Below are 17,500 nucleotides of genomic sequence, written 5' to 3'. Positions count from 1 at the left end.
ATATTGCTGAAATCTGGGAAAAACTCCTGTCCTATAATGCGAAGTGTTCATTCTCGTTATTCGTCTGTGGCTCAAAAGAAGTCTCGTTTCCGGATATTTTCGTAAAACGAAGATCGAAGATATTTGTTTTTTCGGTAAATGAAGAAATCGGCATGCTCATATAGCGTTTTCGAATCGTATTCGGTGGTGCGTTTCAATGTAAATTGGTACACAATTTTACCAAGTCTCTTGGTGTATTAATTGACGAAAATTTAACATGGAGTAATCATATCAACTCTATAACCAAAAAAATCTCTCCTGGTATTGGATCTATTAAACGAATGTCACTGTGTTCCTCCTGCAACTCTACATAATATCTATCACGGATTAGTTCAATCGCACTTCGATTACTGTAGTGTTGTTTGGGGTAACTGTGCCAAAACATGAGCTTAAGCAAGTTTGAGACGCGGACGGCAACCGGAAGTGAGCTGTTTTCCCTTTTAACTTGTCTTCACACAACCACATTTACATTTCTAAGTATCTTTTCTCCAGTAGAGATGATTAGTGGAAAAATCTGGGAGACATTTTACATTATAGAAGATTAATCTGTATTCCTTTTCTTCGTAATAACTTGTGGCTTTTATATTAAATTATTAATGCCTGTTGTATTTTACCGTGTTTTTAAATAAAGATCATGATGATGATGATATTCAATGAACAATGAACATCGGCGGAGGGAAGGGGGGAGGGGGTTGCATTTGATTTATTTGGGTATGTTTAATATACAGGAGTGTTCATTACAAATGCTGACTTGACCGGGGTGTCGATCAAATAGGGTGCATTTATTAGAGAGTAAGCGTTTATTACATATTTTACAATGACTGCAAAATTCTCGCGCGCTCATTGGCTATTTATAATTTATGCGAGGATGACGCCATATTGCTCGCGTCTGATTGAAGTTTCTCGCATTTTTGTCTCCTTTTCCTCTCGTGTTTTGACTTAATTTTGAGCCCTCTGCCTTTTTGTTATTGTAAAAAACAAATTGATGTCAGTTTTTCATGTGTCTGTCCTGTTATTCACCATGAATTTCGTTATAACATTGTCAAAGGCGATAGCCGAGTAGTCAGAGGCGATAGCCGAGTGGATCCGCAGACTACTTTGACAATATTATGACGAAATTCATGATCAATAACAGGACAGACGCATAAAAAACTGACATCAATTTGTTAAATTTACGGTTCTTTGATTACACTCAGAGGGGAAGTTGCACTTTAAAAATTATGACCGATACAATCACCATTATCTGCGGTATCATGTCTCCAATAAGAGAAAGTATTTTTCATTTGAAAGTCGAAAGTAATTCATCGATTACATCCCGCGTGATTGAATTCAAAATTAGCCCAAACTTTGTTTCCAATCACTGCAGTGAAAAAACAAAAATAACTGATACTCTGAAAATCAATCTTAAGGCTGAGCAAGACTCCATTACCCAAGAGTAAGAATCCGGTATCAAGTTTGTCCCCACAAGCGTCAAAAAGGGTCTAAAAAGGGTCTATTTGTATTAGACCAAGTTTTGCAGATTCTTTGTGCATGTATTGTATTTACATTGTAATGTATAACATTCACGTTTAAATGATATGGAAATTCCCGGAACAAAAGGTTTTATTCTCAATGGGTTTAAATTGGGTGCCACATTGAGTTAGCAGATTTGGTCTATTGTTTAGTTTCCCACCAAACTTGGTTTAAAAATAGACCCTTTTCTGATGCTGATGGGAACTAGGCCAGTTTGGGTACCTTATTACATGAAATTTTCGCGACACGTTAATTTCGCGATTTTGAGATTCGCATATTTCGCGATTTTGCGAAAATTTTCCATTTTGACTCACTTTAATTTCGCGTTTTTGAGTGAGACACACTCAAGGAGCCAGTAAATGGTCAGTTTGAGGATTGTACAAAAGAAGTGCTACCTGGAGTAGAGACGGAAAGCAGTAGCGATGGAGAGGACCATAACACTACCACAGAATAGCTCAAAATGATTGTTATAAACGTGTGTAATAAAGTCGCTGTTTTAGTTATTGACATAATGTGAGTCGATTAATTTTCGCGTCACTTTAATTTCGCGAATTTTTTTGAATCGCGAAATTAACGTGTCGCGAAAATTTCATGTAATAAGGTAAATCTTGCTCTTGGGTTATGAACTCTTGGGCTGAGATATTCGTATTTTACACAGTGAGGTTCAACTCTTTCTTTTAAAAAACAGATTTTCCAGTTGCATGACGGGAAACTCCACACACACAGATACGATGAAGGCTGCCGCGTATGAAATGGTGAGGACTCCAGCAAAAATAAATGCCTATAAAGAAACAAGAAGAAGAAATCAATATCGTAAAAAAGAGAAATGCACAGTACATCGCTAGTTCGTTTTAGAAAAGGTTAGTACTTGCTTTGAAGCAATGTCAGACATTCCAAAGTACGTGTTTCGTCCGATTTCCAAGCCCTTACAAGGGGTGTCTCGAAAATGATGACCCTAAGACCCTGACTGACTCAGTTCTGTGCTCAGCTACCAGGCCTTTGAACAAAAGCGAGGCCGGAGTTGACCTTGCTTTGATACAAACTTCACTGCTTTTCTTATGCAAATAAAACCTCGATCGTTAACATTACAAAAACATGATTTACATTGAAAAAAAGCAGAGTCGCCTCGCTTTTATCCAAGGGCCGGGTAACTGAGTACAGAACTGTAAAATGGTTTGATCGGCGCGACAAAGTTAAAAAAAAAAAAACAACCTCCTCCCCAGGTGGGCTCAACTGCTTGAAGAGGAGAGGCGCATCATTATGGTGACTGTGACGTCACACCGGTACGCACTAAATTGTGTGACGAAATATTAAGATTATTCATTCTCATTCCAAACTCTTGTCGAGGCTCTTCACCAGGACAGGACTGCGAATATTCTTGGGCCACAATGATCTGGGAAACCTTCAGTCGATTTGTTTCTAATGGATCATTTACGACGACAAAGCGGCTTTCACTTGGAAATGCCAGAAATTAAAACCAACAAAAGTTATTTAAATTTGTTAATCATAACATGAAGCAAATACGTGCAACCGAGACTTTTCGTTTGCTAATAGGTGGTTCGCTACCAATATCTAGAGACACAGATAACAACGTTTCAATGTATTTAATTAAATTTATTCGCCACTATTTATGGAGTGGCAGGGGAGAGGAACAGAACTTTCGTCCCAATTGACACCTAACCCCTATCCATAGATCAGACCACAACACCGGGAACTCCACGTACAATTGCTGGTGGACGAACAAAAGGAGCTAACGAGAGATCTTTTGTTTTCGCCCATCAACATGGCGGCAATGACGTGACGTGAAAACCACCTATTAATTGAGAAAGTGGGGAGAGATTTGGAGTTGCGAAACTACTCGGAACATAAAACGAAAATCGCTTTGTTATTTGCTAAATGAACATGTTAAATGTTTCCCTTCTGATGACTCACCATATGGATGTCATTGTAGATGACCATAGTTTCGAATGATCCACTAAGTGTGTTCAAGGTGATAACGTGAACGAGATAGGTACAATACGTAAGGCGGCTCAGCGGAATCCAAAACGGAGCAGACAAAATCTTGTCCACCAGGCCTATAGAAAAGGAAAAGGAGCATGATAGCATGTTATCGAGTCTGAGTCAAATGCTATATTCACATCGTAGTTTGACGGTCGTTCCTAGTTACTTTTTCAGACTGGTATGCTATGGCATGGGTAGGTGTGCATCGCCACTCACTGTTGAGTTTCTCTTTAACTAAGTTGAAATCCCGAGTAAATGCCAACATGGCCCGGCCATGTAGTCATGTACCTAAAGTAGCTTGGGCACCCGGTCCGTGTGACGACAACACAGAAAATGTTAATAGATAACAAAACCATTCTTTCGGAACTTCAGGTATCAGGGGATTTTTCTTTCAACTTGTTGACCACCGTCTTATTTACTTACCACCAAGGCCGTAATGACAAGCAAAAATCACCCACGCTGTGGCCAGGCTCCACGCAAAGCGTCCAAAGGTCCCGTATACGAGATCTTCGGTCCGACTAAAAGGTTCTCGGTCGAGTAGCCTGTCATTTTTTTCCGGTCCGTATAACGTAGATACAGCGAGAATGATGGCTAAACACCAGCCAGCCACATTGAGCATGTAAGTATGGACCTTAAATGAAAGTAATGATTAAAAACGATTATAATGACGATGACAATGACGATGAAAATGACGTTGGTGATTATGTTGACGATGATGAGGTGATGAAAATGAAGAGGTCACTTGTGGTTGTGCTTGTGCTTGTGTTCCCAGTGATGGTGTTTTCAGCAAAATGATAACAAATGGCTAGCACTATTGCTTTGCTTAGTGGGTAATGATCTGTAACATTTATAGATGGCATCCTTATGCAGCACACACTATCAGCTAATATATAAAATCATCGCAGTTTTCTTCTTTTGCTTTGAAGGTCAAGCATTGTTCACAGTGCTGCGACAAAAATCATAAATTAAATACTTCATCCACAACTGTCCGATTGACATTTTGTACCAGATGAAACAAAATTAAACCTAGCGGCTTTGAGATCGAGGTGCATCAAATATTACCGATATTAGTCAGGGGTGTATACGTAGGAGCCTTTAAGCCAGTAAGCTCGGGCTTACAATTTCTTGGACATAATTATTCCCCGGTGAACGATTTCTCTTTTGATTTCGCTTTTTTTTTAGGAAAAGACCAAGAAACAAATTTATGAATGTATTTAATCTCGAGTCAATGTATGTGTGTAGTCATAAATATCTTGAAAACTGAGAGAGGCGATCCTTCAGTTTGGACAGAGGTGTACGAGCGGGGGAAGCAAATGGCAACCGAGTTCGTTATCGAGCCAAGCAAGCCAAGAACCACAGGAAGGCAAAAACATTGGGAAAATGTGCGAGCCGCAACTCCTGAATCCTATCGGCAAAGAGCCACGTGTTTTCCTCTCGTCGATCACCTTTTACTAGAAATGCAAGACAGACTGTTGTCACAGAAGAATCCATTCTTAGGACGATATCTTGTACCCAAAAAGCTACATGCAAGCATTCACAAGGAAGGTTCGGGATAAGGTGTATGACACATACAAAGCCGATCTATCTTAGAAAAGAGAATATGATACTGAGACCCTTAGATGGAAAACGAATTGGCAGCACTCGCCTCCAGGCTCGGCAGAAACCCTGGAAAGCGCAAATCCAGTTCTCTTCCCAAACGTAAATGCGGTACCCACCATTCTCCAAACAATGCCAGTTTCAACGGCCAACCCGGAACGTTCCCTCAGTTCAATGCGCAGAGTAAAAACCACCCTCCCTTGCTCTGACGCATGCATACCGGGAAATGACCATAGACGTGGAGGCTGTGGTTCGTGATTTTTGCGGCAGAAAGAACAGACTCCTTAACTTTGGGCCTTCAATTAAACACCATAGGGATCTATAGAACTCAACAGAACTCTGGTTTTTGTTTTGCTGACATTTTTTCAAAACGTACCAGTGGTTTTCTTAGTGTTTTACAGACTTCCAGAGTTGCAATGATTTCACGAAAAACGTTTTTTTGTAATGGAAATCACGTTGATATTGAAGAAAGAGACACTGAGACGCGATGACATTAAAAAATATGGTTCCTTGTTTGTATCCAAGGTTTCAATAAAATTCACGAAAAAATCGCTTTACATTTGTTAATAACTCTATTTTCTACTCGCTTTACGTCCACGAAATCGCAAAGTTTGGAACGGGCTTACAAACCAAAAATGGCTAGCTACGCCCCTGTAACTGAAAATGTAACTCGGAGTCATGTTTAATAATTCGGAAGAAAACAGGAAAATGTGAAGCGTTACCTTGGAGCACTTGAGTTCTTTCTTGTGTTGAAGGAAGTAACCTAGCGTGAGTCCAACAAGGTAAGGTGGAATGCGGCAATATGGTTTTACATAAACCAGATTGCTGGCATCTTCACCTGACAACCTGTAAACAATAGAGAGAAAACTTAATTTGTGAAACTGTGATCCACTACTTTTGCATGAAAAAGTGGTCTTTTAACATGTTTCCAAGGAAACATAAGCAAAATAATTCTAAAGTTTGGTGGTTTAAAAGCTCTTCCTTTTTAAGATACGAAAAATTGTGGTACTCGAAAAGTCTCAGGACAGAAAAGGGTTGAAGAACTTAGTTCTGTTGGTTGGATGGTAGATTACTCTTTGCATTCCCAGTTCCTCTTTTTCCGCCCTTCCCAAACAAGCGCGCCTGCCACGTTATGGTCTTAGCAACTAAAAGAATTTTAATACTTACAGACTCGAAAATGTTGTTCCTCTGACATCATAACTACTGTAAATAACAGCTGTAACAATGAAGCTGGTACTCAGCAAGAAGCCAACGATTGCAATCAGCCCTCGCAGGCGAAACCTGTTTATATGAGAAAATGAAAATCCTAAAAATTTTCAAGACAACAATTGTTATGTCCTACTTTTCATTTGAAGTGTTTGCAGACACTTTTCAGTTTTGATGTGAAATTTATACATCTGAGGTGCTGGTATAGCCGATAGGGAGAAGTGATCTTCGCCTGCACTTATCTGGACAGTTTAATAAATTGTCTCGTGTACACACTTGAAAGATTCAGGCGAACCCATGACCCCTGCGATTTGTTGGGCGCATGTATTCACATGATCCCATGTGACGTTCTTAAGCGACTAAGACCTGGCCTGGGTTCATTCTTAGTATGTTCTTAAAATTTCTTATAAAAAAAGGTTCTTTTATATCTAAAAAAGAGAGTATGATATTTAGAAGCTGTTGTTAGCCTGTACGAATACCTGTAGGCCAAGAAAAGAATGACAGGTGTAATGATGTAGAACTGCATGTCGTTCGCCAAATACCAGGTCCAGCCCATGCACTGTCAGAAAAACAAGGAAATCCATACGACATTGAGAAAAGAGGATTGTTCTTCTCAGAGATAGAGTTATGATTTGATGCAAGTTCTCTGAGGTATAGTAGTGATTTATATTGGCCATCCCAGGGAAATAGAGATAAATCGCCGTTTTAACTTTGACTGTATGTCCCGACTTAATTTTTGAATGTATGTTCCCCCGCTTTACCTGGAACCAATAGAACAATTTCCACCGTTTTGCTAACTTGCTAAGATGCTGCTGAAGTCAGGCTGAAAAAGAGTCGTAGAAGAGCCTTAGAGGGGAGGCGGGGGGATCTACTTCCTCCCCGCAGTGGACGTTCGTGGTCAGGTAAATATTTGCAGTCTCTTCAATTATTTCACTGTAGTCTGTCCCCGATCGTGCGCATGCGTTTACACGCAAGCTTTTTCAAACCCACCTCGTCTTTTCCAGGATAAATGTTGTTGATATAGAGAAGATTTGTCCACCAGTGTTTATCACATTCTTCGTTTTTTTGGTACTTAAACCAAATAGGACCTTCACTAAGAAATCCCAACAGTTTGGAATAAAAGAGCAGAACGAACATATATGCTGGCGTCAACCTAAAAAGAAGAAGATCCAATTGTCGTTAGAATATCAAAGAACGGTTTTTGTTTCCTTCCTAGATCAAGATGTATTTTTTAGTGCTTTTTTCTTAATTTTCCCACGTTTTATTTTGCTAACTTTAGCTCGATTTAAATCGGAATCAAGAGACCTTTGGTAAGGAAGGTGAGACGCCAAAAATCACATATATTGTGAGAAAGAGAGTTTTTCTTTCACATGCAACATGTGTTTTGGAATAATTATCTCTGCCGGGACTTAAAAACAAGTCGTGATTGAGTGCTAATTTCTGAAAGAAGGCCATTCCATGACTGTTGAAGGATATCTAATTCCTTTCTTATTTTCAACATCTATTGCTGGAATTGTTCAACCATTTTCTTCCACTAGACACGCTGAAAATTTTAGCGCGAATACATTTTCCAATAAAGTTCATTTTTCCGTTGGGTTTTTCGTCGGTTCGGCTCAATTTGCTATTCAAGACATAATTTGAGTACAAAATTTTCATCATCTTGACAACCAAAGAAAAACGATAATTGACAGGCGTTCGTATGATGCGCTTCCCAGTTCGTTTGCCACCATCACGTGTAAAAGAAAGGTAGTTAACTCTTTCACAACTTTCACAACCGACGATGGATCACACGCAGAGCGAGATGCTGTTTTCAACAAAGAGGACTCGTACTTAGTCTCGCCAGTATTTTCACTTGCTGGAGCAGGACCGTAAATTAGGCGTGCGAACGTCACTTGGTTCATTTTGTTAACGATTCACATTCCTCCAGTCACCTGATTAGTATATTCAGAGGCTTATTACCCAGAAGCACTCTCGTTACCAGAACCCATCGTTTTTCTCAAATCGGCGGGGCTTTCGCACGAGAAAACCAAGGGTTCTGGGGACAAAGGATTTTACAGTCCCAGATTCTATGACTTCCGGAGTTTATATATGAGTCGTCAACAGTACCCCACATAGCGGCGCTCAGAAGGATTACATTCGAAGAGCCTCTACGTGAAGCTTTCGGTTAGTAGCCTCAACTTAGAGAACGTGTCCCTCCGTTTTGAACAGAAAAAAGCAATAACTAATATTGTAGTTTTAAGCAAAGCCACTCGGATGGTCACATCGGCCATTTTTACTTCCGGCTCAAGATTTTTTTGCTCGCTCGCTAACCAAAGAGAAACGCTGGGATCTGGGAACTAGAATAAACCTAGTAGCCCATCAGTTTGCGGTATCGTCTGTTTTTAGAACGGCTACCGTTAGATTTTTCCTCTCGTGCGGTTACTCGGTTGCGCACCAATGAGAAGTCTTGCCCAACCTGATCAGCCATTATTTGGCGGGACCTGTACTCTAAATTAAGATGATACCGTAAACTAATGGGCCAAATGAGAGAGATCGACTCTTCCGGGTTGTGGCCTACTACTATATTTTATTTGTAAAACTTTGACTCGGAAACACCGACACTACTTCGCAAACAGTTGTTTTAGTTTTGCAAAATTCAAGTTAACCCACTCTGTTTCCCGTCGATTGAACGGTTACATTACCTGTAAAAACGATGGAAGTAGAACTGAAAGGTCTGTATTTTTCCATTATCTTTTTCCATTCGTCGAAGAGCGATATATGCAACCAAGAGACCACTATTCAAAAGAGAAAATTCCTGTTAGTATCTCAAAAAAAAGTAGGTCTGAATGCCGTTGAAGAAGAGGAATCGAAGTCACACAACTTATTCCAAAATGACCGCCATTTTAGTATTCTTTTGTTTCCATGCAAATTGGCCCTAATAACCTCGCTTTCAAACGTAAAGTTCAAAGGAATATTTAACCTTGAACGAGGCCATAAGGGCCAATTTGCATGGAAACAAAAGAATACTAAAATGAAGGCCATTTTGGAATAAGGTGTACAGTTTCACAAAGCGATGATAAAAAAACAAAGGCAACAAGCTTTATTTGCATGACTACAGCAGCATAATAATGCAAGGCGATTGTAACGGTGCTTGTTCGCCTGGCGTTAATTGCAAAGAATGCCTTATAAAGACGCCCAATCCGTCCAGTTCACGGATACCGAAGGGCCCTTGCACCAACTTCTTCTGGTTATCCTCATCCTATTGTATCTGGCTTGTTTGTTTTAAGGTTGTCTATTCTTACAGACAACGTCTGCATACGAAACAGAAATGACGATTTAGAGCAATACACAGGGAAAACTCTGCCACAATGAAGATCGTGCGTTTTATAGGGAATTTTTTGCAATTTGTTATAGAGTGTTTCCACATGACGTCACGGCCGCCATGTTGGATGAGTGAAACAAAGAAACAGCTAGCGGCCATGTTGGAGGAGTGAAATATTCTTTTGGGAATTGAACTCTATTTTTATGCAAATTCTTCCTTTTGTTTTAGTATGGAAATATTGCTGCTGGTCACATCAGTGAAAACACGCTATAGGCGAATAAGTGCTGTTACAGAAAATTGTTGGCAGCTTTGAGAGTTTTCTGGACAACGCCTTTTGCGCTTTTCTTTAACAATGTAGGAAATGAACTAGATTTGAACCAAAGGAAAATAATTCGAATATAGACTACAGACTGAGTGCCGCTCTGTTTGTTTGTTTCTAAAAAAAGGCTTTCAGCTGATTGAAAACCGTGGCCATTTTTGGTCCTTGATTTCATTCATCAATTTCATTCTCAGGCTCAGTAATTGGCTCAAAAAGCTTGCACCACAGAGGTGTATTTTCCCGCGCTCAGCTCTCTCTGGTTGGCTCATCGATTGTATGGGTCTGTTGTGATGGGTCATTTGAAAGGAAATTAACATATTTCTACAATGAAGCACAGTCAACCATAATGGTATTTCTAGTCTGGATACAAGAGAAAAAAAAACACACAAAACAAAGGAAACAAAATAAATATTTTATGGCCTTAAGCATTATAAACAAAGAAACGCATCTTCATAAATCTTGATCTAATAGGTACGTACGAGTGATGCTTTTGAGAACTTTCATCTAATTGTTGCAACTCAGCCGCCCGCCATTGTACGAGAAGATCGTGCGTATTCACAAGTATATGCATCTTTTATCAATTTAGGTATAATTATTTGTTTGAAGCTGTTTTTCCCCCTCTTTGGCTCATTAAACAAATGTTAATTCCTTTCACCTCCCAGCATCGCCTTACAATGGTTCCCATTTCCTTTTCTTCTCGCGGAGGGCTCCGGTTTGCCATAAGTTACTTTTGCATTTGACGTTATGGAAAGCGAGAGAAAGAATTCAAAACTCATCAAAAAATTCAATGCTGGTGTCCACTTATTTTAAGGTACAGTCAATTTATGTCGTTTTATGAAATACTCACCTTAGAAAGAAGAAGGTATCAACTGATAAAGATGAATTCACAACAGCTTCAGCTGTGAAGCGATGTACAACCATAGGAATCGTTAGAGCTTCATTACCTATAATGGTAGAAAATCACGAATCCTCAACTTCAATTACTTTGTCTTTGATGAATCGTCGTTGTCTAAGGCTCGGACTTCAAAGAACATTTTCTGTCTAGTTGCTTCCATTTATTATTTATTAACGCAGCGATAGCTCTGGTTTTGCATTGTTACCCTTGGTGATTGGGTTAAAAAACCTCGCGCCACTTTTTTCAGCGGATGCGAAACATAAAGAAACGTAAAGAGCCGTTTATCGTGACAAGCCTGGGCACTTTTCTTCGTATTAAGCAAGTTGCAGTGAATTTGTTCCTCGCGCTGCCTTAGCCTATTGCAATGGATCACTCAAAATAACTCCTAATTCACAACAGTCAATAGGCCATATTCGTATTCTCACGATCGTATTTTAACAAATCACGGAACTTAAACCTGCATCGCATACTTGTTCCAGTCAAACCGTAAGAACTCGAATAATTAACAATTATTCCATGAGTGCGCATTGGATATGAGATGATAAATAGCCAACGAGGCGCGCACCTCATATTTAATAAGCAAGAATGGAATAATTGTTTTAAAAAATACTTCACGACGAAGCTTTTCCTTGCTAATTTATTAAGCGAAAACACCGGGTTACAAGTTTTTGAACTTCTCAGTTTCGTACCATTTAATATGTTTATGTCGACCTTTTTGGCTTTCTTTGTAGAAGTCCAAAAGTTCCAGTGAGGTAGAAACTTCTGCAAACCTAATGTTTTGAGCCATTTTGCCGGGCAAAACTTAAACTTCGCGCCGAATTTTTTATTTTATTTTTTAAACACCGCTAGCCACTTCCACTTCGGTGAATAGTTGTTAGCTATCATCCTCCGAGCAACTTTCGCGGGATTTGAGCCCGAAAATATTGTAATCTTTGGAAAAATAAATGAATTAAAATCACTTTTTGGTGCTATGTTATCTCAAGTAGTCCACCACTAGCCACCTCCACTTCGGTGAATAGGTGTTAATTATTAAATGTTCGACCTGGGATATTGTGTTTCTAGCCCTACTGATTGGTTCACGTTATCATCTCATATACCGTATGACCTAATATGGAAACCGCGGATTGCGTCACGTGTTAGCACACTAAAAACTGATTGACTTTAATTTCCAAGTGTCTAAGCATTCAGAATTTCATGAGAAATTTAACAAATAATAATAATAATAATTTATTTCTAGTGCATTCCAAAATCTCAATGCCCTTACAAAAAACATAAAAATTATAACCTACAAACTATAAAACATGTATAAAATATATATATATAATAAAATAACAAAAGAATAAATTAATTAATCAAAAAGAAAAGTCTTAAGTTGTTTCTTAAAAACGTCAATGGTCATATTACTCCTTAAGGCGGGTGGAAGTTGATTCCATAGCCTCGGTGCACATGATGAAAAAGCGCGTCCACCATATGTCTCAGTTCTATAGAGTGGGGTAACAAGACGAGTACTATTATCGCTGTTGGAGCGCAGAGCTCGCACTGGCCTATTCACAACCAGCAAATCACTGAGATATGATGGTGCCTGACCGTTTAGTACTTTAAAAGTCAGTAGCAATATCTTAAAGACAATTCTCTTCTTCACTGGTAGCCAGTGAAGTGTTTGAAGGATTGAAGTGACATGCTCGAACTTCTTGGTCAAAGTGACTAATCTAGCAGCTATTCCATTCGCGCTTGTTGGATATCAGACTGAATATGAGACCAATCTCATATCCAACGGCCGCTCGTGGAATAATTGTTAAATATTCTAGTTTCGCTCCCCACCGACGCAGCAGCACAATTCCTTTAGAAAGTAACCCCTTCACTTACTGTGAGGATCATTTCCTACATTAAGCATACAAATGTAATGTTAAAAAAGAGAACGAATACCTACGCTGTAACGCTGGTGTTCTAATGACGAGGTAATAGAAACAATGTCCCAAAATGACCCACCACATACTCAGTACCCTCATGCCATTGATGGACGTGATGGAGCCTGGCTGGACCTTGGTATTCATGATGGAACTCGTGTTTTTCACGAGAGAAAAACACAAAAAGAAATCCATCAAGGAATCTGTGCAAAGTAACAAAACGAGATCAGGCTTTTGTTTGTAGCAATAGCGTATATCAGCTGCATGCCAGGCAGCCGCTATCAGTCCATAAATTCCTACGTATTCTTTTCACTTATCTTTGAATGCGAGATCACCAAGGAGCTTAATATCCCCTGATACGACCAAGGTGTGCGAAGTCTAGTCAATTGACCGGGGATAATCGGGACCCACGATTTATGCGAGGGACCAGGGGCGGATCCAGAATTTTTCTGAGGAGGGTGCACCACTATGGAATGACGTAGGCGATTGGTGACGTTTTTCGTTTTTTTTTTTTTTGTTTTTTTGTTTTGCAGAATACCAGTTGTATTAAAAAGCTGCAGAGGGGAGGGGTTGCCTACCCCCTGCACCCTCCCCCCACATTCACTTCTGAGGACTTCAAAGTCCAACCAAAAAAACAGCAAGGTGAGACACGCTAACACCAACCCGAGGTGGCCAACACATGACGCAAGCGCACAACCATTTTACCCGGTCAAATAGCAGTCCAACAAGCAGTTTGCAAATAGTGATACAAACTGAAGAAGTAAGTCGTTCCTCCTGAGTGTTGATCCGGGAGGCATTTGAATTAATCTCAATTCCTATTGAAGTAGGCCCGTTGGCCCTTGAAAAATCTGCGTTGGATCATTAATTCAACTCCAATCTTCCTGGAGAGCAGAGATGGAGCAGTGGTGGAGAGGGTGCTCGCCTCCCAGCACCAATGTGGCCCGGGTTTCATTCCAGAATTGACGTCACGTGTGAGTTAATTTTGTTGGTTCTCTGCTCTGCTGTGCTCAAAGAGCTTTTTCTCGGGGTACTCCCGTTATCCCCTCTCCTCAGAAACCAACCTACAATTTCATATGAGATACTTTGATTTCTGCACTAGCCAAAGAATTAACACACAAACGCAAATTGACTAAAACATCAACTTCAGGAGAACATTGGATGTGGGTCGGGTCGAACGAAGTCATATCGATCTTTATTAACCACTCTATAAAGAACATAACCAAAAATGACTAAATCTGTGGAAGACTACAATAGTATGAAAAACTGGAAATACTTTCTGAAGGCACCAGGGAGGCCAGAAAAAACCTAACCAAAAAACCCCTAGCGGAAAAATCATAGGAAATCTGTTTCGGGACTAAGGCGACCTTTAATTCCCCCGACAGGAATTACAAACCAACAGATTTGGAAACGCCTAACAAATCTTCGTCGGAATACTTGACATATGTTCACTCTATGTTTACTAAATGAGTAACTCGCGCCATCTAAACTCCCCGCACTGGAAGATCAACAAAGCGGACATACATGTAAGACAAAAAAAAAAAGATTGTGCAAACGTAAACCTTGATACAAGTAACTAAAACATACATGAGAACAATACAGCGGACGAAATAAGTAATTGGTAAAGCAACAAGAAAAACGTGATGTGTCGTTCGTATAGTTTTCGACCCGAAAGAAGAACTCAAACCTTGAAGACACAATCTATACCATTATGCAAAACAATACCACAAAATAGTTCTTAAAAGATAAAACAGTAAAAGCGAACGATAAAAACCGACGTTTCGGAGTAGTCATGACTCCATTATCAAGGTAAAAGTTTAAAACATGCAAATAACAGTATGTAAGCGATGTGGCGCGAAAATTAACATAATAGGTGCGAAGATTACACAAATACGTTAGTTCATTACCAATAACTCTTAAGGACAATTATTATACAAATTCTTTTAGGGGCGTTCAGAAAACAAATAGCTGCACTAGCCAAAGAATTAACACACAAACGTAAACAGACTAAAACACCAATTTCTGGAAAACGTTGGATATGGGTCGGTCGAACAACGTCATATCGAAGCGAAGGCATAACAAAGAATATCATAAGTAAAGGCACTGCAAGAAAATCGAACTAAATACCTATCTTGAAGCAAGGCCCCAAACGATTAGGCTTGTCATCAAAATTACGAGTCTGGGTTTAAGATTGTGATGAAGCTGCTTGCAGCATCTGAACCATGCACTTGTTCCTCTTCTGACTACGAGCTCGGAGTCATCCTCCAAGGATCCTTTTACTATTACCAGAGACCCAGCCTTCAAGAACTCCAACGACTCATCGAACTTGTCGAGATCTTGCTGACAATGATCGTACTGCTGCTGATTGCCTCTACTTTTGCAAGTGAAGTTCTCTCGCCTAGCTTTTTTAACTGCCTGCTCGACGACAGACGTGTTCTCTTCGGAAAAAAAACGTTTGGCGAAATTGTCGAATTTGGCATCAAGAGAATGGGATAGAGATTCCAGAGCCTTCTCCGGGGCAAGCAAAACATGATGTGTCGTTCGTACAGTTTTCGCCCCGAAGGAAGAACTCACACCTTGAAGACACAATTTATACCAATATGCCAAGCAATACCACAAAAGAGTTGATCACCAATAACTCTTGAGGACAATTACACGAATTCTTTTAGGGACTTGCAGAAAACATATATCTGCTAAACTGCGCACCGCAGATATTTTAACATTGCTTTGATTTCAGTACAGTCTCCCGCCCAATTAGTACTACTTTGTTGGCACTTATTATTAGGAAACTCAAGCAACGACAACGGCGACGGCAACAAGAACGTAACAAATTTGCATATTTAGTGGGCAAAAACAATAGTTTTGCACACCCTGCACGTGTGCTTTTTCACTTTTGTCCATTTCTTTGCCGTCGTCAGCAAATCAACAGGGAGCTTACAATCTACGAAGACGACGTCTACGAAAACGCCGCAAAACAATGATATCACTGGTTAAAAGAGCTGAGATAATCGTGCTGCACGTGCGGCACGGATTTTAGCTCATATTTCTGCGGTTCTCTGCATGACGACGACGTGAAATGAAGAAAATTGAGGTTTTGGCGACAACGTGAGCATGTAACAGAGAATTTCATTCTCTATTTTTACTCTGAAACCGCTCGTACCAATTTATTATTAGGATACTTCGCCAATATTATACGACGTAAACGAGATGGAATAATCGCGAAATGCTTATGATAGAGCAAAGTTATATTTCGAGGTGACGTTTTGGTCGACGTCGCCGTCGTAGATCTTAGGGTCCCTAACAACGTGAAATAACCAAATTTTAGGTGTTATCAAGAACATCAGCACTTGAGGATAAATTGTAATTTTCTCCCCTAAATGTAGTGCCGTTCAGATGAGTGTCATTTTTGAGGAACTACCACACACATGTCATATTAAAAAGGTTGAAATAGTCAAGAAGTGATTACAATAACGTGAATTTATATTTTGAGATGACTTTCTCGTTGCCGTCGCCGTCATCGTTGCTTAAGCTCCCTATTGTTCTCAACAAACAGAGTTGGCCCTTAGATCTCTGGCCGTTTTCGGAGATGCCAACCAGATTTTACATGTAGGTCAAGGTTTTACTCACGTTTCTTTCCTGAAGAAGGGCGAATGATCAAGGGTGTTGTCTCAGCCTTATTTTCAGTCCTCCAGAGACCGTTCATCTTGCTTATCTCAAGAACATTTGTGTCAGCCGTTTCCCTGGTTCCATCAATTTCCATCGTGTCATTTGATGTTGGCAAGTATCCATTACTTTTATCAGCGATAGCTGACGGGGACGACGTCGACTCTGCGAAACTCAAAAGTACATCCGCGATCGTTCCGAAGAGACACAGGAATAGGATTACACCACACAATGTTCTGCAAGCAATAAGACACCTGCCATTGTTTTCTCCTAAATGAGGGTGAAAACTACAGGTAAAAAGACCATCACGAATGTTAATGACAACATTCTGTCTTGTTACTCTTTCACATCCCAAGCACATCCCGAAGGTGTGGGCAATAAGCTGTGCGCATGCGTGATAGACCCATTGTTGAGATCTTAATTAGAATCCTAGGATAGAATCCGCTCTTATTTCTTTCAAATGCCGCCTCTTCAATCCGTTTTCCTCTTCCTATAGCAAAATTATATAACTTTGCTGTGTTCCTTGTGAAAAATTTCGCACAAGGACAAATAAATAATTGATTACCATAGCTGCGTAACAAATACATGGTCTGTTTAAATGTGTAAAGAAGAAGTTGAAACTCTGCGGGGTGACAGTTGTACCAAGGTTAAAGTTAAAAAAGAAGAGTCACCCCGAAGCTTTAAATCCTTCCGTGCTTCAAATGAAGCCCACGCATCCTATGTACGCTTTGCGGGCCTGTCTGCATCTTTGAGAGATGGACAAACTGACTGCATCATTGCGACTGCTGTTATGGTAACAATAGCCGATGGCCAAAGATGAAAAAAAGCAACAACAATGCAATCACTTATCACAGTTCTTACATAGTGGCGACGACTCCTGAGGTGTATTCAGATTTCTTGCTACAGTGTACAGAATTAAAACTTGAATGGAGTCCCATCGTGTGGTTAGCGACTAAAAGACACAAACAAATTCATAAGTGCCTTTCAATTGATCATCGGAGAAAAACAAATGAGAAAAAATTCAAAATTATTATCATAACGAGTTACAGGGCTATTAACAGCGT

The 17,500-nt window shown here is 39.9% G+C and overlaps 1 protein-coding gene across 2 annotated transcripts in view; it reads right to left on the bottom strand.

Moving 5' to 3' along the window:
• Positions 1-577: 577 nt before the first annotated feature.
• LOC138059499 (nose resistant to fluoxetine protein 6-like) overlaps positions 578-17,500 on the bottom strand; it is a 21,786-nt gene continuing 4,863 nt past the window's right edge. For both annotated transcript variants that reach the window (XM_068905139.1, XM_068905140.1), the window contains 12 exons: positions 17,298-17,388; positions 16,401-16,672; positions 12,800-12,979; positions 10,822-10,918; positions 9,036-9,128; positions 7,345-7,507; positions 6,834-6,913; positions 6,316-6,429; positions 5,871-5,994; positions 3,976-4,183; positions 3,484-3,626; positions 578-2,332 (listed from right to left, as the gene is read on the bottom strand). In XM_068905139.1, the coding sequence (XP_068761240.1) occupies positions 2,216-2,332; positions 3,484-3,626; positions 3,976-4,183; positions 5,871-5,994; positions 6,316-6,429; positions 6,834-6,913; positions 7,345-7,507; positions 9,036-9,128; positions 10,822-10,918; positions 12,800-12,979; positions 16,401-16,672; positions 17,298-17,388 (1,682 nt within the window). In that variant the 3' untranslated portion in view covers positions 578-2,215. The remainder of the gene's footprint in view (positions 2,333-3,483; positions 3,627-3,975; positions 4,184-5,870; positions 5,995-6,315; positions 6,430-6,833; positions 6,914-7,344; positions 7,508-9,035; positions 9,129-10,821; positions 10,919-12,799; positions 12,980-16,400; positions 16,673-17,297; positions 17,389-17,500) is intronic.

The sequence above is a fragment of the Montipora capricornis genome, chromosome 8 (assembly GCF_036669925.1).
Source record: "Montipora capricornis isolate CH-2021 chromosome 8, ASM3666992v2, whole genome shotgun sequence".
NCBI classification, from domain to species: Eukaryota; Metazoa; Cnidaria; class Anthozoa; order Scleractinia; family Acroporidae; genus Montipora; species Montipora capricornis.
Note: the sequence above shows the minus strand (reverse complement) of the source record. Positions and strands in the feature narration are given on the sequence as shown.